Source organism: Balaenoptera borealis (genome assembly GCF_965194805.1).
Source record: "Balaenoptera borealis genome assembly, chromosome: 3".
Lineage (NCBI taxonomy): Eukaryota > Metazoa > Chordata > Mammalia > Artiodactyla > Balaenopteridae > Balaenoptera > Balaenoptera borealis.
In genome coordinates this window covers 119,954,184-119,980,959 of record NC_138866.1, presented here as the reverse complement: position 1 = coordinate 119,980,959, position 26,776 = coordinate 119,954,184, and the positions used below count along the sequence as shown (strand labels likewise).

The 26,776-nt window shown below is 41.3% G+C and overlaps 1 protein-coding gene and 1 pseudogene across 2 annotated transcripts; one reads left to right on the top strand and one right to left on the bottom strand.

Moving 5' to 3' along the window:
- Positions 1–1,529: 1,529 nt before the first annotated feature.
- TMEM202 (transmembrane protein 202) lies at positions 1,530–14,607 on the bottom strand. Its single transcript, XM_082383625.1, has 4 exons — positions 14,367–14,607; positions 8,623–8,772; positions 8,145–8,276; positions 1,530–7,519 (listed from the first exon to the last, which is right to left on the bottom strand). The coding sequence occupies exons 1-4, from the start codon at positions 14,584–14,586 to the stop codon at positions 7,323–7,325; spliced, it is 699 nt and encodes a 232-aa protein (XP_082239751.1). The 5' UTR covers positions 14,587–14,607; the 3' UTR covers positions 1,530–7,322.
- Positions 14,608–15,079: 472 nt separating this feature from the next.
- Positions 15,080–21,899, top strand: LOC309624895 (NADH dehydrogenase (ubiquinone) complex I, assembly factor 6-like; annotated as a pseudogene). The gene is made up of 2 exons: positions 15,080–18,123; positions 18,230–21,899. The product of its transcript is annotated as an NADH dehydrogenase (ubiquinone) complex I, assembly factor 6-like (transcript).
- The last annotated feature ends 4,877 nt before the right edge of the window (positions 21,900–26,776 follow it).

Genomic DNA, 26,776 nt, shown 5'->3' with positions numbered 1-26,776 from the left:
GAAATTCCCAACTCCAGCCCATTCAAGCCGTCCTATAGCACCTAAGGGGAAACTGAGAAGCACTTGTGAAGCTCAGAGTCCAGAGGCAGAGGTTCACTCAAAGCCTGAGACCTGGGACTTCCCTGGCGGCCCAGCAGTCAGGATGCTGTGCTTTCACTGCCGAAGGTATGGGTTCAATCCCTGTTTGGGGAACTATTTCTGCTCCCGCCAAAAAAAGGACTGAGACCTAATCACAGGACTATAGAATGCTTCCCCTCCCCCAACATGTTATCACTACATTTCTAAAGGCTATTTACCACAGTTCCTTTTACCCAGTACATCCTGACCAGATATCAAGAAAATATCACAAGTTGTACTAAAAGGCACAAAACACAGTTTGAAGAGACAGAGCAAGCACCAGAACTAGACTCAGATATGACAGGGGTGTTAGAATTATCACACAATGATATTAAAACAATGATGATTAATATGCTAAGGGCTCTAATGAGTAAAGTAGACAGCACGCAAGAATAGATGGGCAATATAAGCAGAGAGATGGAAATTCTAAGAAAAAATTTAAAAAGAAATGCTAGAGATTAAAAATACAGTAATAGAAATAGAGAATATCTTTGATGGGCTTATTAGTAGACAGGACATGGCTGAGGAAATAATCTCTGAACATGAGAATATATCAATAGACACCACCAAAAAGAAATGCAAAGAGAAAAAAGACTGAAAATATGGAACAGAATATCCAAGAACTATGGGACACCTACAAAGCTGTACCATACATGAAGTCAGGATGCCAGAAGGAGAAGAAAGAGAAAGGAACAGAAGAAATATTTGAAGTAATAAGACTGAGAATTTCCCCCAAATTGATGTCAGACACCAAACCACAGATCCAGGAATCTCAGAGAATATCAAAAGCAGGATAAATGCCAAAAAACAAAACAAACAAGCAAAAAACAAACAAAAAACACTACACCTAGGCATATCATATTTGTTTATTTATTTATTTATTTTTGGCTTCCTCGGGTCTTAACTGCAGCTCTCGGGATCTTTTCCTTGTGGCGTGCGGGCTTATTTGCCCTGCGGCATGTGGGATTTTAGTTCCCCGACCAGGGATCAAACCCGCGTTCCCTGCATTGGAAGGCAGATTCTTAACCACTGGACCACCAGGGAAGTCCCTAGGCATATGATATTTTTGGGGGTTTTTTTCTTTCTTTTTTAAATTTACTTTTTATTGGAGTATAGTTTCTTTACAATGTTGTGTTAGTTTCTTTTGTACAATGAAGTGAATCAGCTATAGGTATACCTATATCCGCTCCCTCTTGGACCTCCCTCCCACCTCCCCCCGCCCCCCATCACACCCATCTAGGTTGTCACAGAGCACCGAGCTGAGCTTCCTGTGCTTTATAGCATGTTCCTGCTAGCTATCTATTTTACGCATGGTAGTGTATATATGTCAATCCTAATCTCCCAGTTTGTCCCTCCCTCCCCTCCCCGCCCTCCATCCACATGTCTGTTCTCTATGTTTACATCTCTATTCCTGCCCTGCAAATAGGTTCATCTGTACCATTTTTCTAGATTCCACACATATGCGTTAATATACGATATTTGTTTTTCTCTTTCTGGCTTACTTCACTCTGTATGACAGACTCTAGGTCCATCCACATCTCTACAGGCATATGATATTTAAACTGAAAAAAATCAAAGATAAAGAATCTTGGACTTCCCTGCTGGTCAAGTGGTTAAGACTCCATGCTTCCAATGCAAGGGGCATGGGTTTGATCCCTGGTCGGGGAACTAAGATCCCACATGCGGCGCAGCACGGCCAAAAAATAAAATAAATTAAATTAAATATTTTTTTTAAAAAGATAAAGAATCCTGAAAGAAGCTGGGATGGGAGGGTCACCTTACTAATAAAGGGCAAAGAAAAGAATTACATCTGACTTCTCCTCAGAAACCATACAAGCAAGAAGAGAGTGGAGTGAAATATTTAAAGTGTTGAGAGAGAAAAGACCCTAACCTAGAATTCTGTAGCCTATGAAATTACCTTCAAAAGTGAAGGAGAGGGACTCCCTGGTGGTGCAGTGGTTAAGAATCTGCCTGCCAATGCGGGGGACACGGGTTCAAGCCCTGGTCCAGGAAGATCCCACATGCCATGGAGCAAATAAGCCCGTGTGCCACAACTACTGAGCCTGTGCTCTAGAGCCCACAAGCCACAACTACTGAAGCCCGCGTGCCTAGAGCCCGTGCTCCACAACAAAGACAAGCCACCGCAATGAGAAGCCCACGCACCGCAACAAAGAATAGCCCCCGCTCGTCACAACTAGAGGAAGCCCTCGTGCAGCAACGAAGACCCAACGCAGCCAAAAATAAATTAAAAAAAAAAAAAAGTGAAGGAGAAATAAGGGCTTTCCCAAACTAAAATTGACAGAATTTGTTGCCAATAAACCTGCCTTGCAAGAAATTTTAAATGAAGATCTTCAGAGAGAAGGAAAATGATACAGGTCAGAAACTTTAATCTATATAAAGAAAGGAAGAGCATAAGAAAAGGAATAAGTGAAGGTAAAATAAACACTTTCATTTTTCTTATTCTTGATTGATCTAGCAGATAACAGTTTGTTCAAAATAACATCAACGATGTATCACTTATATATGCTTATGTGTATATACACATATATGCTTATGTTTGAGTGAAATTAATGACAGCAATGATATAAGTAACAGTAGAGAGGAGTTAGGATTATTTTGTTATTATTAGGTACCTGCACTACCTGTGAGCAGTAGAGTGTTACTTGAAAGTGGAAGTTGGATTAGTTGTAAATGGATTTTGCAAACTCAAGGATAGCCACTAAAAAAAGCAATAAAAACAAGAAGTATAACTAATATGCTATGAAAAGACAGAAAATGGAATCATATAATATGCTCAATTAGAACCAAAAAAGACAAAACTAGAGTGGAAGACAAAGATAGGAACAATAAACAAGGGCGACAAATAGAAAATAGTAACAAACATTGTAGATATTAATCCAATCATATCAAAAATCAATTTAAACATCAATGGTCTAAATATACCAATTAGAAAACAGAGATTTTCAGAGTGAATAAAAAAGCAGCACCCATCTCTATGTTATCTAAAAGAAGCCCACTTTAAATAAAAAGATACACATAGATAAAAGGTAAAGGGATGAAGAAATATACCATGCTAACACTAATCAAATGAAAGCAGGAGTAGTTTTATTAAGTTCTGAAAGAGCAGGCTTTAGAGAAAGTAAAGTTATAAGGGATAAAGAAGGGCATTACATAATGATAAAAGAGTCAATATTTTAAGACACCAATCTTAATGTGTATGTGCCTAACAAAAGAACATGAGGCAGATACTGATAAAACTGCAAGAAGAAATAGATTAATCCATTATCATAGTTGGAGACTACAACACTCTTCAGAAATGGACAGATCTAGCAGGCAGAACATGAGTGAGGACACCATCAATCAACTGGATATAACTGCCAACCCTAGACTACTTCATCCAACAGCAGGAGAATTTTTCTTAAGCTCATGTGGAACATTCACTAAGATGGACCACACTCTGGGCTATAAAACACACCTTAAAAAATTTTAAATATTAAAATTATATTATGTATGCTCTCAGATCATGATGGAATTAAACTAAAATTCAACATTAGACAGATAGCTGGAAAATCCCCAAACACTTGGAGATTAAATAACACACTTCTAAATAACACATGGATCAAAGAAGAAACTTCAAGAGAAATTTTAAAATAGTTTGAACTAAATGAAAATACAACTGGCCAAAATTTGTGGGGTGCAGCGAAAGCAGTGCTTAGAGGGAAATTTATAGTATTGAATGCATGTATTAGTAAAGAAAAAAGATCTAAAATCAATAACCCATGCTTCCACCTTAGGAAACTAGAAAAAGAAGGGCAAATTAAATGCAAAGGAAGCCGAAGGAAAAAATTAATAAAAATTAGAGCAGATAATCTGTGAAATGAAATGAACATTTCTTTACATGTTTGGAATTCCTATTCGCAGGTACCAAAATAATTTTGCTGGCTTTTTTGTTTCTTTCGCTCCTTCTATGCTCTTTCCATCTGGTAGTTTTGGGGTTTCCTTACTTTGGCCAAAGGACCCAATCCAGGGTCAGGTCTCATAAAATGGTATTTCAGATTTCCTGTTCTGTTCTGACCCAGTTAATGAACCAATGCACTGCTTGGTTGAGCAAGGTTGTACTTGTGTCCTTCTACCTCTTTCGGTCTGTGGTTCCAAATAAGCTACAGCCCCAGTCAGTGCTTGGCAGTAGCTTTTGTTCAGCTTCTTTTCTTTTCTTTTTTTTTTAAATTTTATTTATTTTTTGGCTGTGTTGGGTCTTAGTTGCTGCACGCGGGCTTTCTCTAGTTGCGGTGAGTGGGGGCTACTCTTCGTTGCAGTGCACGTCCTTCTCATTGCGGTGGCTTCTCTTGTTGTGGAGCACGGGCTCTAGGCAGGTGGACTTCAGTAGTTGTGGTGCGTGGGCTCAGTAGTTGTGGCTCGTGGGCTCTAGAGCACAGGCTCAGTAGTTGTAGCACACGGGCTTAGTTGCTCCGCGGCATGTGGGATCTTCCTGGACCAGGGCTCAAAACCATGTCCCCTGCACTGGCAGGCAGATTCTTAACCACTGCGCCACCAGGGAAGCCCTCAGCTTCTTTTCTTAAGTCCCTAGTTTGAGCTAGAGCTGTGAATCTGGCTCTAGCTCTAGTCCATATCTTGAGAAGCACTTCTGGTCCTTTTCACTCCACAGGACCTGTCTTCCTGTCTTCCTGTTCACCTCTGCTTACTTTTGGACTTAGAGCCCATTAAGTCTGTGGCTTAACTCATAGTTTTGTGGGTTTTGTTATTTTTCCAGTCTGTGAAAATACTTGTCTTGTTTTGACCTGGCTATACATATATATCCCCCCTCACCCCCGTATCCCTCTCCACTTCATCTATCATGTAATGTATCTGGAGCAGAAGGGATGTATCAAAGGGTCATTTAATGAGCTATCTTATTAGAAGTCTACTTAAGTTTTTTTAAGGAATTCTCTACAAGCAAAGAAAGAGAGAATAAAATAGAGTATTCAGTTTCTAAAGGAGCAGCAAAAGACTCTCTATGCTTAAAGATCATTCTCTGATAGTAAAGTAGAAAACTTAGTTATAATTATTGCCTATTCTCCTGTAATAGCCAGGGTCTTGATCGTTACTCTCTGAATACCTAACATCCTCCCTTCTCAATCACACCTGCTTCCTTCTTCTCACCCCACTTAAAACTTCCATTCCCTGAAGAGTCATCAGTACTCATCTCCCTGTCAATTTAGTCATATAATTATAGTATTCAAACTGAATTATAAATAATGCTTGTGAACTCAGTAAGTTCTTAATTAGTCAATATGTGGGGTATACTTAGCAGGTGAGTGGTGATGGGAGGAGGGGGAGTTGGACTTGACTACATGTCTATTCTTACAACCAGGCAAAGGCCCAGGAACAGCCTGAAGAGCCTCTGAAATGAGGCCCCTTGAAGTAAGGAGACACCAGTCACTCTGCAATAACTAAGATCGCCAACATGGAGAAAAGGAGCCAACATGGAGAAAAGGGTTTTCTAAGACAGGGTCAAAATGGGGTGTGTGTATATACGTGCATTTGTGTGTGTCTCTATGGGTGGGTGCACACATGCACGTGCTGCTAAACTCCTACCTTTAGGAATAAAAGCAGAAGTATTAACTTAACAGTCTTCTGGTCATCATCTGGAAATGTTTGGGAATGACTGATCGGGGACCAGGATTATAAGAACTGTTAAGTTTGTTTTCTACAAAGGTTACCAGTGACTCTCTAAATTAAAACAAAAGGATCCCAGGGCTTATCTTTCTTTTTTAAATTAATTTATTTATTTTAAAAATATTTGGCTGCGTTGGATCTTTGTTGCTGCACGCGGACTTTAGTTATGGTGAGCTGGGGCTACTCTTCGTCGCAGTGCACGGGCTTCTCATTGCAGTGGCTTCTCTTGTTGCAGAGCACGGGCTCTAGGCGCGCGGGCTTCAGTAGTTGTGGCTCACAGGCTCAGCAGCTGTGGCTCGCGGGCTCTAGAGCGCAGGCTCAGTAGTTGTGGCGCACGGACTTAGTTGCTCCGCGGCATGTGGGATCTTCCCGGACCAGGGATTGAACCCGTGTCCCCTGCATTGGCAGGTGGATTCTTAACCACTGCGCCACCAGGGAAGTCCTGGGCTTATCTTTAAGAGCAGCAAGGGGTGAAACTGGACACTATAGTCCATTCCATTGCCAGGCTTGAGAAGAAGAAGAATGGACCTCAACAAACAAAAGAGTAGTGGCAGCTACTAAAGGAATAAAGGATAAGATGAAGGTCAGGGACCTTCTGCATGGAATCTGGTCTAAGTTTAAAAGGGATCTTTAGCCATCAAAAGATCCATGTGATTGCCTGAATTCCCCCACCCTTACTCAGTCTTAAACAGTATATAAAACATGGAAAAAATTTTAACTTTGTCCATGTATATACTTAGGCTGAAGAAAGTCCTTTAGCCTCATTTGGCTCAGTAAAACATAATCTAAGGAATCAAAAGAGTCATAGGCCTATCAAGAATCAGATTGAATGTATGGCCCTCTTCACAGAAAAGAGCATACACAAGTTTTGTATAGAATTTCAGAGAGTTTATGGATGCCTGGTTAACATAACCTCTAGCTTAGGGAGAAGCAGTTGGTTTACCTGATAGACTGTAAGGTTTTCAAATTACCAATCTTCATAAGAAGTGGGATGTCATGGATTCCCCAGAATCTACCCAGCACCTCTCACCTCCTTTGGGTGGTAGGTATTATCTCCATTGTTGTTCATTCCATTTCTGGTAATGATCTCCAATTAGAATCAACAATATTGTTCAAATGCCTTCCATCCTGGGTATTCCCAAAGCCACACACGATAAAGAAAATTTCAAACAAAATTTGGTGACATTTTTCTACATTGACCATTCTGGTCTATGAAATCCCTGATGCCCAAAGAGAGCTCTGATTCACGCACTGCATCTATTGCTAGTTTCTTTCATTCATGGCCCTAAACACTGATATTTTCTTTTAGAAACTTTGTCTCGGGTGAGTTTTCAGTATTTTCTTTATGACTATCATACATATTTTGGATGCAACATACACAAAGGACATTTCATCAGCTTTAATGCTCTCTCCTTCAGTAATATGGCCATGATATTAGGAGAGTTTCCTCGAATCTGCACAATCATTCCCTACTCAGTTAGCTTCTCCCCTGTTTTAAGACAGGAAGTAGTTGGGTTATCCTATCACCATCACAGTTCTGTACTTGATAGTTTTTTCTCTTTCTCACTTGTAGATTCTGTCTGAGACCCTGACCCAGCATCTTCAGCAGGCGATACTGTAGTCACTGGACCAATCCCCAGCCTTGACTTGTCTATGGGAACTGCAGTGACATCTTGATCAAGGGGAGGAGATCTGGAAGTTATGTGGTTGAGGAAGGAGATAATCCCTAGGGGAAGAGAAGAATTCGAGGTGAGTTTCAAGAGACAGATGGTCTTTTGGCTTTTAAAATTCTAACTCATTCTTTAAATACTCAGCTCAAGATGCCTCTTTTCAGTGAAGCCAACCCTCCCTCCCCCAGCAGGCTTCCTTTATCCTTCTGTGCTTCCATTTCATTATTGTACTTCTTACATGGTTAGAACGAAGCTAGAACCTCCTGGATGCAAATCATAGTTTCACTACTTTCTGTGTTGTCTTGAGCAAGTTACTCAACCTGTCTGTGCCTCAGTTAGTGGTAGGACAGTCTACTAATTCTAGCTTTTCAGACTCCAAAATCTGTGCTTTTTTTTTTTTTTCTTTGCTTTTTGGCCACGCCACGTGGCATGTGGGATCTTAGTTCCCCAACCTGTGATCCAACCCGCGCCCCCTGCAGTGGAAGCACAGAGTCTTAACCACTGGACCGCCAGGGAATTCCCAATCCGTGCTTTCTTTACCATACCACTCTGCTTCTAGATGTATAAGTGTTCTTAATAGGAACAGTTAGTGTTTCTATTTCTCTTAGATTCCACCTCCCTTCCAAGAAGTGATTTCCCCGTCCATCCTTCTAGCATAAAGCAGGGAGGGGACTGACTCACCAGCAAACATGTATAAGAAGTCACTCCCCCAATTCATATGGTAGGTCCATAGGAGAGCTGACTCCATGGCATCCCTAGAATGCCAGTGAACCTGTGCCAGAAATAGGATGAGGCAGAGGAGCAAGCAGGAGGCTAGGACCAGAAGAAAATACGTCATATCCCTCAGTGTCTGCAATCTGCCTCGACAGCCACCCCCAACTCTTCTTCTACTTCCAGACACCATATTGTATAGAAAGGATCAAGAAGATAAGAATCCAAGGACTGACCAAGGTGGGAGAGAGAAGGGGCCTCTACCTCTCCCTTGGCATAAGTTAACTAATGGATGTTTTATACAATAAGACAAGGCAGGTAGCTGGCAACTTGATGTAATAATGAAGAAGAGAAAAGGGACAAGAAAAAGAGGATGAAAGCCCGCACAGAGGAACTATGTTCCCTCAACAATTTTACCATAGTATTACCCTGCCATCTAGGTCTTTACCTGAGATGAAGCTGAGCATGGATACCTTCAGATCCAAGTTAGGAGTCATTCTTCCTCTTCTAGGGAGGCAAGATCTGAAGAGCCAGCCAAGAGCAACAAGCATGGTGAGGACAGAGATGAGGAAGAGGGCCCTGGAATATTGGAGGTAATCTGCCAAGGAGATGGAGAAAGGAAAGGCCTGGTTAGTCCAATGGGGGACCTCTCCTTAAGAAAACCAGACAGAGTCTTAGAGAAGGGAGTGAAGACTAAAGAGGATGAAGCTGAGCTTGCTATGTGGCATCCAGGGCACAAATAAGGATCTTCTTTCCCAGCTCTTCATTGATACTTGGAATTTTTCACTATGAAGGCAAAACCTTCACTGTAGAACTAAAGGTAATATACAAATAGTTCTGGGTACATTAACACATTAACTTAGATGTAAACTAGCTTATAAGAGGTGTGACTCTAATATCACAACACAAATTTAAACTTTTTCTTTTTTTAAAAATTTTATTTATTTTTGGCTGTGTTGGGTCTTCGTTTCTGTGCGAGGGCTTTCTCTAGTTGCGGCAAGTGGGGGCCACTCTTCATCGCGGTGCGTGGGCCTCTCACTATCGCGGCCTCTCTTGTAGCGGAGCACAGGCTCCAGACGCGCAGGCTCAGTAGTTGTGGCTCACGGGCCCAGTTGCTCCGCGGCATGCGGGATCTTCCCAGACCGGGGCTCGAACCCGTGTCCCCTGCATTGGCAGGCAGATTCTCAACCACTGCACCACCAGGGAAGCCCCTAAACTTTTTCTTGTTCCTAATTCTAATTCTAAAAGTAATACATGTTCAATATAAGCATTGGGGAGACTAGAAAAGTACCAAGAAGCAGCAAGAGTATCAGCCACAATCCCACTACCCAGAGACAACCATTGTTAGCATTTTATTTGGTTTCTTTCTGGTATTTTTCTATCCTCTGTACACAGTGGATATGATACTGAATTTTGTGATTTTTAAGAGGATTATATGGTAAGATTTTTCCCAGATCACCTGCTGTAAACATCATATTTAATGGCTACAAGACAGTCTATCATATCAACGTACTTCGCTTAATGATTTTACCGTTGTTGGAGTTTGTTTCTATTTGTTTTTTCTCTTTCAAATGTATGTGGCATGTACAGTCCCTGTCAGCCTCTGACCATAAAATGAAGTCACGTTTACCTGAACTCCCATACTGTAATGATTTCAAGCCCCAATTTACTGGACTGCAGGAATTTAACACCCCACAAATATCTCCTTTTTTTTCCTGAGCGTCTCTCAAGGTCCCATCTCACATGCGTTTGAGGACAGGTCTGCTAAAGTTCTTTTGATCCAATGCCCTCACCCTAGTGCCACAACACTCCTTCTCTCTCTTATCTCTTGGCTCCAGAGCTCTGCTCTCTTTGGCTCTGCCCCTTCAGATTGGACGTTGGTAAGAGACATCCCTAACATGGAATAGATCCTTCCCTTGACGTCCCCAGCAATGTTTCACAGAAGATTTAAGAAACAGAGTAACTTACAATTACACGTAGGTGGATCTTTCTGAGCTACCACGGATCCGCCAATATCTTCAATATCCTTTATAGCAGGGGTCCCCAACCCCCAGCACCTGTTAGGAACCGGGTCGCCCAGCAGGAGGTGAGCAGCAGGGGAGCAAGCGAAGCTTCATCTGCTGTTCCCCATCGCTCACATTACCGCCTGAACCATCCCCCGCCTCGAAAAATTGTCTTCCACGAAACTGGTCCCTGGTGTCAAAAAGGTTGCGGACCGCTGCTTTATAGGGTGCCTCCTGGTCTAGCTTATTTTCTGTCTCAGTGTAACGAGGGCCAGGTCATCCCTACCACTGAAAGTTCTCTAAGCACTTCTATGTCTGAGAATCCAAGTCCATCTTCCAAGTAACCCAGAGAGAAGAGTACCAAGCTTATCCCAGTTGACAAACTGCCTCTCAAGTTTTATCTTGTTCTCTAGAACACATCACTGGCTAACACAATCAATAACAGTAATTTCCATTAAGAGAAACCATACTCCTACCCACAGAGGTTAGGTGCTATGTGGCCCCAACAAGTTAGCCACATTAAAACATGATAACCCAAAGGCAGCAGGGTTTTCTGAAAACTGGGTCATTCAGAATTAGCCAGTCAGAACCATCAGCTTAGACTGAGCTGCATGAAGCCCAGTGTGATAGGCATCTTTTGCAGTATTGAGCCCCCAGTCCCCCATGGGCCTTAGCAGTCCCTGTCTAGAGCCCTGGATCCTTGCCTATAGCTCCCTTGACTATAGGTAGTAGGACCAAGGAAGGGTACCAATTTAACTCTGATCCTTGGATATCTGGATTTGGGACTGATTGATGCTAATTTCCTCTTTTGCTTGCTTGAACCAAGAAGATATAAAGCTAGCCTGGTATATCCCCCTTTTCAGGCACTTACATACTAATAAACAGGAAAAGCTGAGCTGTAGAGATAAAATAAAGCATAAACAAATTTGAGTGACAAAGGAGCTCTGGAGAGACTGAGTGACTGGCTGGCTTGATTTTCTTTGCCTGAGATCACAGCCTCTTCTGGGATTCCCTGAGGTCCAGAGAACTTCCTGCCGTTGGGAGTCTATGAGATGCTTCTGAATCATTATAAAGAAGTTCACTCTTTAGCTTATGCTATTTCAAATGGGTTCTGATATTTAAAAAACAAAAGACTACTAAGATATCCAGTCCAATTCCTGCCTAAGATGTGTTACAGTCCAGTCCTTTTTCTACCATGAGGGGAAGAATGTACCTTCACGTTCTTCTTACAATCTTCTCAGTCTTAGCTGCTCACCTCCTGAAAACTCCATAAACAAGATCACTCACAAGTCCACAGGAACAACTAAATATCTGCAGCATACACAAAAAATTATCTAACCAAACTAACTAAACACTTACCTTCAGAGTCTAAAACAGCTGCATTTGGCTAACTTCATAGTCTTTTAAAATTCATGTAACAAAACAAAACAAAGGTCTGAAAGGTGAATTCAAGCCTCTATCTCCTGTAAGAGCAAAACCTATTTCAGCTTTTAAACAGCAGTTTTTATAGCAGCTTACCCATCAATAAAAGTCCCTACTTGTATGTCTCAGTAAGAATAGAAAAGATCCTGGATGGATACCCAGAACCCTGGAGAGGAAGCTTTGAAATCTTCTTAGTATTTAGATTCCCTTGTAACCAGTTGATATACCAGAATAAATCATCCCTACACAGCTTGTGGGTGTTTATTGTCTGATGGTTCCTGGGGTCCTGGCTCTGGACCAAAGACCTATGCTTTCTTCCCCACCCTCTGCAAAAAAGACAGTTCAAGTTACTCTCTGTGGCAACACATTCTTTTACATTATGGTCTGATTTCACCTATGCTATGGGGGAAATTAGCAGAAAGGTCTATTCCACGCTGAGACCTAGTAGTAAAAGTGAAGGATGGTGTCCTTTACTCCCATCCTTTCTTCATCCCATTACCAATAGCTATGGCACAGAGGCTATCAGTTATCTAGAACCAGGGGAAGATAGAGGCAGAGGAACAATGGCCTGAAGTAAGTCCAGGACAGAGGAACATGAGCACACATGTACTTGAGCCCACTTGAGATAGCCCCAGTGAAAGTCTCAGAAATGACTGGGGGGCTTCCCTGGCGGCGCAGTGGTTAAGGATCCACCTGCCAATGCAGGGGACACGGGTTCAAGCCCTGGTCCGGGAAGATCCCACATGCCACAGAGCAACTAAGCCCTTGTGCCACAATTACTGAGCCTGCGCTCTAGAGCCCGCAAGCCACAACTACTGAGCCCGCGTGCCACAACTACTGAAGCCTGCGTGCCTAGAGCCCATGCTCCGCAACAAGAGAAGCCACCACAATGAGAAGCCCGCACACCACAACAAACAGTAGCCCCCGCGCTCTGAAAATAGAGAAAGCCCCCACGCAGGAATGAAGACCCAATGCAGCCAATAAATAAATTTATAAAAGAAAAGAAAAGAAATGACTGGGGACACCATGGGAGAGGGGGCTAAATTCTTGCAATCCAGTAGGTAAAAGTTTGAAGTTCTTGAACTTGGGCAATAATCTATTTGGGCAATAATAACATATTATTGTTACAGGCTGATGAGGCCTAGACATACTGATTATATTTGGGGAATTCCTTATGAGATCTGTATTGCAGACTGATTACTGACCCTAGAATTAGGATTAGTTAACACTGGAAATAGGGTGAATACTTGACTTACAATTGTGTACTTAAGGACTCACTTAGTTGACATTCTCCAAACGATTAACAGTTGGCCTCATAGGTGAATTCAAGGCTCCAAGAAATAAACTGCTGTAAGTGACAACATTTCAAGATTCTGACTCATTAAAGATTTAAATAATAATCTCAAGGCCTGAGGTTTAGCCTGGATTACATAAATATAATTGCAGTTTTATTTTTATGCCTATATCTCTCACTTCATTTCTCTAGAAATGGAATTAGTGAGTGTAAATCTCTGGATGCACATAATCATATTGCTTTGGTTGTTCCTATTTATGTGTCCTCAGTGTGTATGGGAGTGTGCAGCATTGTGTATTACCATTTACAAATCTCTTTTAATGTCATGGCTGAAAAATCCTATCTCATCGTTCATTTGATTTGCCATTCTTTAATGGCTGATTGAGGTTAAAGTCATTTTTCCCATGTTTATTAGACATCTGTAGTTTCTGTTTTGTGAATTGTTTACAAAAAATTTATTTATTGGGGGATTTGTCTTTTTTGTAATAATAATTTGTATATCTTATATATATATATTAAGGCCATTAACCTTTTATCTTTCATATTTGTTGCAATTATTTTCCCTAGTTTTTATTTTCAGTTGAAGATGCAGTTGAATTCTCTGCCTGTCTTTGATTTTAGTTTCTTCCGAAGATCTCGCTTGACGATCCTGCTCCTTAGTTTCAAATACAGAGCATAAGCCCATGCCAAATAAGTGATGCTTCACTTCAGGGTTGGGCCTAGGTCCTCCCTCCCCCCAAATCTGGGACTCCTGTTTATCTAAGCAGTGAAATAAGCACTTTACTCATGTATGTTTTCTTTGACAATACCTGTTCTTTGTGTAAATGTTTCTCTTGCAGATGTTGGGGAAACTCTTTAGTGTAGTTTTAGCTTTCCTCTAAGTCTTAGTTCTGGTTGAAAAACCTCATGCATATGGTATCTTCTAGCCCTAAACATTTATTTTTAAATATTATGTGTTGCATCTTCAGATTTACTTAAATTCACATAAAATTTGACAATTTATTCTCTAAATAGCTGGCATTTATTATACTACATATCTGACATGCATTTAACTTCTCTTCTATTGCTAGCATAAGAACAAACTGACCTTGAAAGTTAAATCTGATGGAGGTTGAGACACTTTGCTCTATCTCCCAGCTATGATCAATCATTTCTGTTTCTGCGAACCACATTAGAATAACAAACTCTTTGCATCACAGGAACAGACTCATAAATGACAAACGAGTTCTTCCCAGAGGGTAAAGAGACTATCAACTCATAATTTGGGAGAGGAAACAACCTGGGGTAGGAGGGAGAAAGGGTACACCAAGGACACCATAGAGAAGAAAGGCCATGTTCACAATCTGGCTGAGATCCCTCCTAGACTTAGAGAGGTGAGGGGCAAAAGATCTTGAAGGAAGAAAGATGGAGGGCCGTTGTGGCAGAAAACTCTGGAACTGTGGGGCCTGTGGCATTCAATTTAGTGGCACTCACAGGGTGGCTTGGGTGTGTGGCTCCAGCACAGCTCATGGTTGCATGAGATCCAGAGTCCTGCGTAGAGCTCAAGGCCATTGTTGATCACCAGGAACTGCACCCAGTTCAGTGGGGACACGCAGATCAGCATTAGGAGGCTAAAACCACAGAGGCTGCCACAGAACATTCGGATGTAGGTGTGTGTCTGATCCACATGCTGCTGCAGCCTCTGGGGTGGCATCGAGGCACTCGGATGTTGGTTGGTGGGGAGGGTAGGCTACAAGGATGAGGGATGAGGGAGATATTGCCTACCCAGAAAGATAACCCTTGACCCCCAGGGTCTCCTGCTCTTCTCTGCCTCAAGTACCCCCATGTGGGTTCGATTGGTGGATAGCTTTCCATACCCCTTCTATAAAAGACAAACATTTCTGGGTCATCCTTTTCCCATCTTTAGGACACTCTGTCTAGACCCGCCTTTAAACAAGTCCTCTTCTTCCCATCTGAACTACAATTCGGTACCTCCTCACCCTTTGGTATTTCTGGTACCCCTTGACTTTGGGAACCTTGGGACAGTAGAAGGTAAAGATTAATTGTTCCTTCCCCTCCATCTTGGCAGCCAGTTCACGTTCTAACTGCCACGGAACTTGTCTCAGCATGTCCTCATACACATGGACAGAATCCAAAGGGGTTGGAAACCGTGGCATAGATCCCATTTCTGCTTCATACTCTGGGTCTGGTCAGACCAGGAAGAAATCATCACGTTCTAAGCATGTGCATGTATGTGTGATGCTCTCCACCCTCCTTCTCTGACTCCTCCTAACTCCTTTATTAAATAAATCCACAAATATTTTGTCACCAGTTGCTGTGTGTCAGTCAGGCTTTGTGATAGGTCCTGGGACATAAAGACAAATAAGACACAGTTCCCTAAAAGCAAATAAAAAATGATAACTCATGGGCTTCCCTGGTGGCGCAGTGGTTGAGAATCTGCCTGCCAATGCAGGGGACACGGGTTCGAGCCCTGGTCTGGGAAGATCCCACATGCCGCGGAGCAACTGGGCCCGTGAGCCACAATTACTGAGCCTGCGCGTCTGGAGCCTGTGCTCCGCAACAAGAGAGGCCGCGAGAGTGAAAGGCCCGCGCACCGCGATGAAGAGTGGCCCCCACTTGCCGCAACTAGAGAAAGCCCTCGCACAGAAACGAAGACCCAACACAGCCATAAATAAATAAAATAAATAAATAAAATAAAAAAAAAAAGAGAGAGTTCCTATTCTCGCTTTGGTTCGTTGTCCATCACTCAACAGGTCACCCCTGAGCAATTTGTGAACACCCAAAGTGACTGACAATTAAAAAAAAATAAAAAATAAAAAAAAAATAACTCCGATGTCTCCAGGACTCAATAGTTTGTGGTTATAATTTAAGATTATATGATCTTAATCTACCAAGATATATAAATATAAATATGTTTATGTATATAGATGCATCTCAGCAGCCCAGAATTCATGTTCTTGCCCCAGTTTTAAGTGGAAGACCCCAGGTGTGTCTCATAGGTGGAAGAACCAGCCTGTGAGCCATAGGCCTTCATTCGGCATCCACCTTTGTTTTCCTTTTTTGCTCTGGCTCCCCCTCTTCAATGCCCTCTACCCATGAGGCCATCCAAGGGTACAGCCTCTGCCAAGGCCACTGCTGACACAGGGCCTGTAAAAATGCCAGTATCCCTGCCCCAGGGGGCTACCAGCCAACGTGCGGAAAGCTACCCCTCAAGATAATGCAGCAGAGTTGGGTTCTGTGTGGAAGTGAAGAGACTGGCCTTTCCCTGGCTCCACAGCAGCAAAACATACACCCAGAGTATCTCAAAATCTCCTTCTTAAACAACTCTCTCGGCGTTGGTCCTAACTCCTTTCCCCGCAAGGGCTCAAAATCAATCCAAGATGCTGAACAGATGTCATCCTGTTCCACAGCATGAACGTTGATTCAAACAAATGCCCGGCTGGATTACCAACTCTTGTTTTCCTAAGTTTGGGCTGAATCAGAATGTCCCATCACACTTTCCTCCTAGTATACGCTCTCCCCACCCACCCCAACTTGTTGAAACCTATTCTTTATTTCAGCTGGTGGGAACGACTAGCTAGGTTACGTCCATGCTTTAGCAACATAGTCTTCCTTCTGCAAAAGTGTTACTTGACTCTCTGTCTCCTAGTACTTAGCCTACTGCCTGAAAAGAATAGTATTTAATGTTGAATGACTGAGTGAGCAACACATTTTTATATTAAATACAGAGGTTGATACAGAGAACAGAACGTTTAACACTGTCAGAGGGAAATTAGGGAAGGTTTACTGGAAAAGACAATGTCTTAGCTGGATTTTAAAGGAATTTGACAAATAAACAAGTGGAAGGGAATGTGAAACAAAGAGAATAGTATGTCTCAAGGCAGAAAGCCATGAACACCATGAAGTTCTCAGGGCACTAGAAGCAGGGTGGTTCTACTTGGTGCAAAATCAAAGATGAGGGTTGAGGGTTGCGTATAGGGGTAAGGGCTAGATCACAAAGAGTCTTTTATGCCATGCTATGCAATTATATTGTGAAGTTTTAATTGCTGGGATACTCTAGCCCTACTGGCATGATTATAAGAAAGACTTCTGCAGCTGCATCAAACTGACTTGTACAGCATGTCTGTTAGATACACGTGTATGGCTAGAGAGCTAGCATAGGCTGTGAATAGACAGGCCTGTGTTTCCATCCTGGTTGAGCACTTACTTAGTTCTGACACTTACTGGCCAAGTTCCTTTGGGAAATTTCCTTAACCTCACTGAACTTCAGTTCCCTCATTTCTAAAACTGGGATAATAATCATTCCTGTCTCATAGAATTAATGTGAAGATGAAATGAGATAACACACATAACGCTCTTAGCACAGTGCCTTCATAACTGCGCAATAAATATTATTATTGATGGATATTGATATTATTGATAAATATACTATCAATGGTGAGCAATTAATACGTGCTTGCTAAATACTATCTATTATTATTATGTTTTAACTGTCTTTCCAAGGTTGCTCGAGCATGGCCTTGGCACAGGTCACCGTGAGACAGATGAAATACTTGTGTTAATGGAAAGGATGTGTCACCCCTCACCCCTCTAGTAGCAGCACTAAACAAGCACATTACCAAAGAGATGATACTGATGTAAGGAGGTCATTTTGCGAACAGTGTCTGATTTGGCAGATGATGCAACCCTCTAGCTATTAAAGGAATAGGTCAGGCACCATTCAACTCCCAGGCCTATTTCAAGGCCTATTTCAGCACTACCAAAAAGGCAGATGTTCAGGCCAGCTTGGAACTTGCTAGGGCCTGGGATGCATATGACAAAACAAGCATTTATTCACATCTTATGGCTGTGTATATTGTGATTCACCTACTTTAAAAAGCAATTGGGGGTCGCCAGTCTGTGCCACCACCTCCGCTTCCAGGCCGGTGGTGCCCCAGGGGAAGCATGGTCACGGACAGTGGACCGAGTGCTTTGAGCACAGAATGATACTATGTGGAGCTGCTGCAGAAACAATATCATGATGGCTATTTATGTTCCCTGCTGCTCCCTGCAGAATCCCAAAGCTCTGCTCTTGCATTGAGGGCCTTCGATGTGGAACTGGCTCAGGCTGATTAAAGACTCGGCCTCTGAGAAAACAATTGGACTGATGTGAATGCAGTTTTGAAAAAAAAACTGTGGACTATATATACTGTGATAATCCGCCTCATCAGCCTGTGGCTATTGAACTACGGCAGGTCTGCACACCAGCAGAGCAGGCCCTGTTTCTGGGCCCCAGATTGACTTCACAGAGCCCCAGTAAGATGGAAAGCCAGGCCCCCACATGAGGGACTGAGAAGAAAAAGTGGATGGGAAGCTGCTGTCAAAAGACATAATCTGACCAAAAAATGGCTTCTAAAAATCATTGATGAAGGAGAAAAAAGTTTGGATGACACAGCATAACATAATACACGGAAACTGTACAGTTATGCAGAAAACACACAGAGCTCTCTTCCTTATTTAAGACTAGAAGTACTGGGTATAAAGGATCTTGGTGCAGATCATGCCACAAGTCACACTGGAAAAACACAAGGAATTGTCATATACGTAAGAGCAATGTCCTATCATAGTGGCCGAAGAACGGTGTTCCTTCCCTCAGATATTTGTGTGTTTGACAAATACAACACATGGTGTTTCACAAGAGGATTTTCTACAGAAGAACCAATGATAAAAATGTGAGAGACATAATATACGTCATTACTAGTCAGGCATATTTGTGCTTAAAGCATGCTAGGTCCTTCCACAAAGTGAAAGTGAAAACTTCCTGCCTTTCTTCAGGATGCTTTGGGGGACTATTTAAAGAAAATTCAATAGGTGGATTTTGATATATTCTACCCATCTTGATAGCAGAAAAATACATTACTTCCATTATCTTTGTATACTCAGTCATAGAGAAAAAGATATTAAAATAATTTTATGGTACTGAAAAAAAAAAGCAATTTTGGTTAGAAAAAACGTAATGTAACATCTTTGTGACCTTGAAGTAGACCAAGATTTTTTCTTTTTTTAAACAGGACACAAGGGACTTCCTTGGCGGTCCAGTGGTAAAGAATCCGCCTTCCAATGCAGGGGACACGAGTTAGATCCCTGGTCAGGGAACTAAGATCCCCCATGCTGCGGGGCAACTAAGCCTACACGCCACGACTACTGAGCCCCGATGCCTCAACAAGAGAGCCCACGTGCCGCAAACTACAGAGCCCACGTGCTCTGGAGCCTGTGCACCACAACCAGAGAGAGAAAATCCACATGCCACAACTAGAGAGAAGCCCATGCGCTGCAACAAAGAGTCCACATGCCACAACTAAGACCCAACACAGCCAAGAAAGGAAGGAAGGAAGGAAGGCTAGCTATCAAAGCCTTATTTAAACAGGACATGAAAAAGCATTAACCACAAAGGAAAATTTTGATAAATTGAATTATGCTGAAATTAAGAACTTCTGTTCACGGGAAGATACCATTGAGAGAGTAAAAAGACAATCCACAGAGTGGGGTAAGATATTGCAACGTTTATATCTAACAAAGGGCTTGTAGCAAGAATATATTAAGAACTCTTACAAATCAATAGGAAAGAAAACAACCTACTAGGAAAATGAGCAAAGTCCTTAATTAATGCTTTGCGAGACATCAAAATGGGCAATAAACATATAAAAAGGTGCTCAATTTCATTAGTCATCAGGGAAACGCAAATTAAAACCATAATGCAATATCACTACACTTCCATCAGAACGGCTCTAATGAAAAAGTATTGGCAAGTATGTGGAGCAACTGGAACACTCATACGCTTCTTTTGGTAGTGTAAATTGGTAGAATCACATTGAAAAACTACTTGGCAGTATCTGTTGGAGCTGAATAAACACATGCCCTTTTCAATGTACGTAGGTATGCAGAAGGAAAGTGTCCTTATGTCCACCAAAAGACGTGTATAGTGCTCCCAGCAACACTTTTTATAATAGCCCCAAACTGGGAACTACCCAATTGCCCAGCAGCAGAAGAATGGAAAATTGTGGTACATTCATACAAGGAAATACTATACAGCAATATGAGTAATCTACAAGCACATGAAATATGGATAAATCTCATAAATGTAATGCTGAGCAAAAGAAGTCAGACACAAAAGAGTACATATGTATGAGTCCACTCAAATGAAGGGCAAAACTGGCAAATCAGTGTTGTCAGAAGTCAGAAATACCCTTGGGAGGAAAATGACTAAGGACTAGGAGGGGACATGCAAGGGACTTTTGGGGTGCTGGAGATGTTCTATTTCTTGATCTGGGTACTGATTACCAGAGTTCTATATTTATGCTATACTTTAATAAAGAGTTAAAAAAATTAGATACATATATCAAGAATCCTTTTTTAAATCAAGAATCTTAAAAATGTATCTTTTGTCTTGGTAATTTCACCTCTAGGAATCCATAAAATCAATATTTTATTGTTATAGCTTATTTATATAACCTTATCTACTAGGAACTGTGCTACGTGCTTTACATACATTAACTCACTTTTTTGTTTTTTAATAAACTTATTTATTTATTTATTTATTTATTGGCTGCGTTGGGTTCTAGTTGCGGTGAGCGGGGGCCACTCTTCGTTGCGGTGCGTGGCCTTCACATTGCGGTGGCTTCTCTTGCTGCGGAGCACGGTCTCTAGTCGTAGTTGTGGCTCACAGGCTCTAGAGTGTAGGCTCAGTAGTTGTGGCGCACGGGCTTAGTTGCTCCGCAGCATGTGGGATCTTCCCGGACCAGGGCTCAAAACCATGTCCCCTGCGTTGGCAGGCGGATTCTTAACCACTGCGCCACCAGGGAAGCCCAACCCACTTGCTTTTGTGAATCAAAAATTTCCATTTTATTTCCTAATTTGTTACTGCTAACATAAAAATAAGCTATCTTTTTCTATGTATTTATCTTTTATCAGGACACTTGACTGAATTATTTTCATTCTATTAGTTTCTTTGGATAATTCTCTTGAATTTTCTAAGTAAACATCATATCATCTGCAAATAATGATAATTCTGTCTTTTCCTTTACAAAATGTGTCTTACTGCACTGATTGGACAGTTTTATTAAGGATAGTGGGCATCCTTATCTTACTCCTGACTTTAGTGGAATGAACTCTATTGCTTTTCGTTTCATATGTACATTCATTTTCATGTTAAAAAAGTTTCATTCTATTTCATCAAGATTTCTAATTTAGAATAGCTGTATCAAATTCCTTCTGAACCTCTAGAATATGGCCTTTCTTTTTTAATCTATTTAACATAAACATTGCCTTAATACATTTCATATTGTTTAACTAGTTTTGCATTCCTGTAATAAAATATGTTTGGACAGGATATATTATTCTTCTGATATACTTCTAGGAGTATTTGTTTTTATAGTTGGCCCAAGAATTATTTAGAATTTTAAAAGTATACCTACATGTTTAGATTTTTTTCTCCCCCTTAATTTTGATATATTATGGTCAAAGAACATGTCCTATAAGAATTCAAAAAAGTAATGTTTACCTTTTTGCCAGTTTTTCTAAATGTCCTGTGGACATTTAATAACAACGTATGAGACACAAAATTTTTAATGTATTTGTGAGGGATATAAGATTCTAAACCTATTATAATTAAGTTATTAATGATATCATTCAAAATGTTCCTATTCTTATTCTCTCTGCACTTGATAAAATATTCTCAGAGAAATGTTAAATGTCTCACTATGATTATAATTTTTTCTTTTCCCTTATATTTCTTCTGGTTTTTGCTTTATATATATTTGTTAGGTGTCTAATGGTTTATGATGTCTATCTTCTTTGTGAATTGTACCTTTCATCATTAAAAATATTCTTCTGTGTTCCATTTAACTTCTGTGTGTCTTGGGCTTTTTCACATGTTAATAAATGCCTTCCTTGCTCTCTTTTTGTTTGCATTTTTCTGGTACATCTCTGACCATTCTTTTAGTGTCATCATTTTGGTTTCATTTAAAGTGTCTCTTATCAACAATATTTAGACTGTTCTTTGCTCAATTTGAGAGTCTTCGTCTTTTAATGGGGGGATCTAACCTATTTACACATAGGGTGATAGTTTAGATAGATTGGGCTTCTTTCTACCCTCTTATTCTTTGTATTTTTGGTTAATTATATATTCATGTTACTTCCTCCTGTCTCTCTTATTTTTCCAGAATGATCCAGCTTCTTTTTCTGTAATGATGTGGAAGTCATGTATCCTGTTTCTATCTTGCTAGAGCTTATCTGTCAATTGTATTAGATACATCTTCTAAAAAATTAATTTCAAGGCATCAACAGTAGCAATGAAATGATAAATACTAATGTTGGAAGAGAGTAATGAAATGGGCATTTTTACACATTATTGTTGGGAATGTAAAATCTTATCCCATGTTTCCAGGTGTTTATAGTGAGGGGGTGGGGAAAGTAGCCCTGATTACGTGGCTTAAACCAGGGAGGGCCTGGGGCTATCTCAGTCTCATCCAAGCTACCAAACTGACGGATGAAATTTCCAAATGAAAAGCCAAGTATTCTTGGTGAGAAATGACGAAAACAGATGTTGGCATGGCAACCAGTACCCTCTACAAGGGTCATTGTAGCATTGTTTACAACTGAGAAAACTTGGAAGCAACCTAAATGTGCATCATAGGGAATTGGTTAAATTATGGAACATGCGCACTATTCTTCTGTTCTTCTGGGGAGATCAAGAGAATCTTGATTTGGGAATTCCCTGGTGGTCCACTGGTTAGGATTCAGCTCTCTCACTGCCGGGGCCCCAGGTTCCTGGGTTTGATCACTGGCCGGGGAACTAAGAACCCGTATGCCTCACGGCGCGGCCAAAAATAATAGAATCTTGATTTGCACAGAGCTTTGGAAGATAGTGGGGTCTCCAGAGGCATAGATAGGAGAATAAGAAGACCCTGGGGCTAGAAAGTCATGGAAAATTTTGGGTCTTGTGCAATGAATGTCAAGTCATGAGGGAATAGATATTATAAGGAAGTTCAAGTAACTGACAAGCAAAGAGGAAAACTGACCAGAGGAGCAGATATTCAGAGAGGAACAGAAAAGTCATGAGAGTAGTCAGGCCCTTGATTTCTGCTCTTTCTGAAGTTTGGTTTTCTGCTTTTTTGGGTTGTTACGTATATCACTTCAGTAGACCTCCTTTTCCCTGAAATAACATGAGTCCCTATTCCTTGCAAGCAAAAGGCATGTCATGGAGATAAAATCAACATATTGTGACAGTGTGAGGGCTTCTTATGACAGACCTGTATTTAAAGATAAGAGGCAAGTCAAATTATCTAGTAAGCCCTTTATCCTCATCTACATCTCTGAGCTCAGCCTACTCTACTAGCTGCCATCCCTCCTCTGTGCTCCTTTTGTCCCTCACAAACTTCTCTCTCACCAAAGTCCTCTTTCTCCCTAATTTTTAGCCTTCCTTCCTTTTTCCCTTGACTATTTCATGTGATCTCAACTGTCATCTTTGAGCAGATGACGCCCAGAGCTCTCTTTCGAGCTCCCAGCCTGTATTTCCTTGGCCCTGCTGGACATTCCAACTCTGCTGTCCTTCCGTCTCCTCCAAAGCAGCATGTCTCAGAGCTCATTATCTTTTTTCCAAAACTGGCTCTTCCTTTTGTATTCAGTTAATGGCACCATGATTCCCTCAGGAAACCAGACTGGTACACCTTTTTCTCTCCTCTTTCCCTTGTCCCCATCCCTACTTCACCCAGTTAGTTGCTGAGTTCTGTCATTTTGTATCTGAAACATTACTGCATTTGACCCATATCCCTCTTTCCCACTGTCACTCCTTTTGCTCAGATCTGTTTTGTTTTTAAAAATTTTTTGGCCATGCTGCATGGCATGCAGGATCTTAGTTCCCTGACCAGGGATTGAACCTGAGCCCCCTGCATTGGTAGCACGGAGTCTTAACCACTGGACCACCAGGGAAGTCCCATCAGATCTATTGAAAGTTCCCTCAGGGCTTTAGTTTTTCTAATTTTCTGACCATAGAAAACCACCTGTGTAAATATCCAGGCAATTTTTTTTTTAAGTCTATGTGTAGGCTAGGATTGGATAGATATAGGATGAGGCCAGTTATTGCAAGAAATGTATGTCTAGAGTTAGGGAAAGTTGTTAAGAATTAGTTAGGGAGGGACTTCCCTGGTGGCGCAGTGGTTAAGACTCCACACTCTCAAAGTAGGGGGTCTGGATTCGATCCCTAGTCAGGGAACTAGATCCCACATGCATGCCGCAACTAACAGTTTGCATGCCACAACTAAGGAGTCCACAAGTTGCAACTAAGGAGCCTGCCTGCTGCAACTAAGACCCGGCGCAACCAAAAAAAAAAAAAAAAAAAAGAATTAGGGAGTAAGCCTGAAAAGATAACTAGAATAGTTATATGACTAAATAGGAGAGAAGAGGGGATAAGGCTCAAAAAAAAGACAAACTGGACACAGAAATATTTTTAGTATCCTCAAGGAATGCTGTACATGTTTAGTAGTGGTAAATTGGATAGCATTCTGTAATTCTGGAAACAGCATGGGAGGAGCTGGAGGTAACAGGGTACAGCAGAGGTAGGGATGGCTCCGAGTGAATTGGGATGGGTCTAAGGAGAGTCAGGGAGCATAGATAATTTGGGCCCTCTCCACTTCTGTAAACTTTGACAAATTAAACAAAGCTTAAGTCTCACTGGTCTGGCTAGCCAATGTGGAAGAGGAAAAATGAAGCCATCGATCTCAGGTGAATTGGGGTCTGCATTTCCTGAGCCCCATAGCATGTGAGAATGGTCAGGTTGTTTTAGAGAGCTCTGAGCCAACAGGCTCAGCCTCAGCCTCAACCTCAGCCTCAGCCCCAATCTACCTGCACACGGCTTTCCCCACTTGATTCCTCCTATATACTTTAATGGATTAATCTTAGCAAATTTCAGCTCTGGTCTTGTCACTTTTCAGCTAAAGAAATTTCGCTAGCTTCCCATAGACTCAAGAGTAAAATCCCAATACAATCTTCAGCCTAGCTTTCCAGGAAGTATGATAGATGTAAAAGCAATAGATTTTGGCATGGAAGGCCTGGGTCCAAATACTGGTTCTGACAACTATCCATGGGGCCTTGGTCAAGTTATTTTAATTGTCAGAGCCTGCTTCCTCATCTGTAAAATGTCGATGATACTCAATTTCACACAGTTGTTGTGAGAGATAAAGAAGATAACATGTATCTAGTACACAGTACCTTGATCAATAATTTCCTCCTTTCCTTACTTCATTACCCAGCTTCAACTTACTTTTTCTAAAATTATTTTTATCCGTATTTCTCTTTACGGACTATTGGTTCTAGTAAAACAGAATTGCTCACATCCCTAGTATCACACCAGATTCTTCAGAGATCTCTGCCTAGGTTCGTTTGCCATTTCATTCTATTCATTCAAAAATATCCATTAAATGACTATGATGTGCCAGGTGCTGTTCCAGAACCTGGGGATCCTAAAGTGAACAAGTTACATGGAGTTTTCCTTCTAGACTGCAGTCCTTCTCCATGGATTGCTCTTTCCTCTACACAATGAAATTCTGTCTTTCAAAATTTAATACAAATGCTTCCTCGTTCATGCATTCATTCAACAAATACTTGCTGAACACTTACTATGTGCAGATTCCTGGCTCAGGCAGTAAGGATACAACTGTGGAAAAGATACCACTCATTCAGCATGTGGTCTGTGGAGAACATAGACAAGTAAAGAGGCTACAATGAGGGTGCCATAAAGAAACATCCTAGAGGAGATGTCTAAGTGCTTCCCAAAGTTTCTCACATCAGAGCACACACAGGTGATTGTTCTTGGCTGGAGATGACTGACCAGGATGTCTAGCTACCCCAGGCTCTGCCTGGCCACCCCAAGGATTGAGGGGAGGGTGTGGTCACTGTCTCAGCACACTGGTACTCCATTCACAACATACTTGTTGGTCTGGTCTAGGCTAAGACCTGAAGGATAATTAGATGCTAAATAGGAGAAGAGATATTCCGGGCCTTTCACTTATTTAACAAGTCTTTATTAAGAATCTACTATGTGCCAGACACTGTGCCCAGGGCTAGGAATACAACAGTGAACACAGAACCTGCCCTTAAGGAACTTTTACTTAAGGGATACAGACAAATGGACAGGCAATTACAATATTGAGGTAAGTGCTCTGATGGAGATAAGCTCAGAGGGCTATGGGATCTTACCCAGGTGTGAGAAGTCAGAGATTTACAGGGTGGTAAAATATAACTTTAGACCTTCAAGTAAGTGGTGGGAGTGGGAGGTGGGAAAGGCATTCCAAGGAGAAGGGAATATGGTAGAAGTGAGATAATCACGGCACATTTTCGCCTTGCTATCCCCAAAAACCCTATGCTCAATATGCCATCTTCTTCCACACCTCCATGCTCCCCTTCCCTGCCAACTCATGTTCTGGAAGCCAGCTCAAGCCACTTCCTCTTTGAAAGACTTCCCCAGGCAAAATTAGTCATTCCCTCCTCTCTCCTTCTACACTGATGACTCTACTTTATGAACCAAAAATCTGGACACATTGTCTGACAGTGAATTCTTTTTCTGATATGTAATTTTATTAGATGCTATAGATATAGAAATTAAATCATGGTTTATTCATTTAACAAGTTGTCTTTAGTAAACAGAAAAATAGAGAAAACAACCAGATATTATATACTATATATTATCTGTGTCATTATTTTTGTTATTCATCTACTGTCAAAATTGATGGCAATGTTGTGTATATACAAATCTAAAGAGTTTATAATGTTAAATAACTGTTAATTTTAATTTTTGCTACTATTTCTATGCTAGGCTCTGAACATTTACTTGTATTATGATGTTTTTT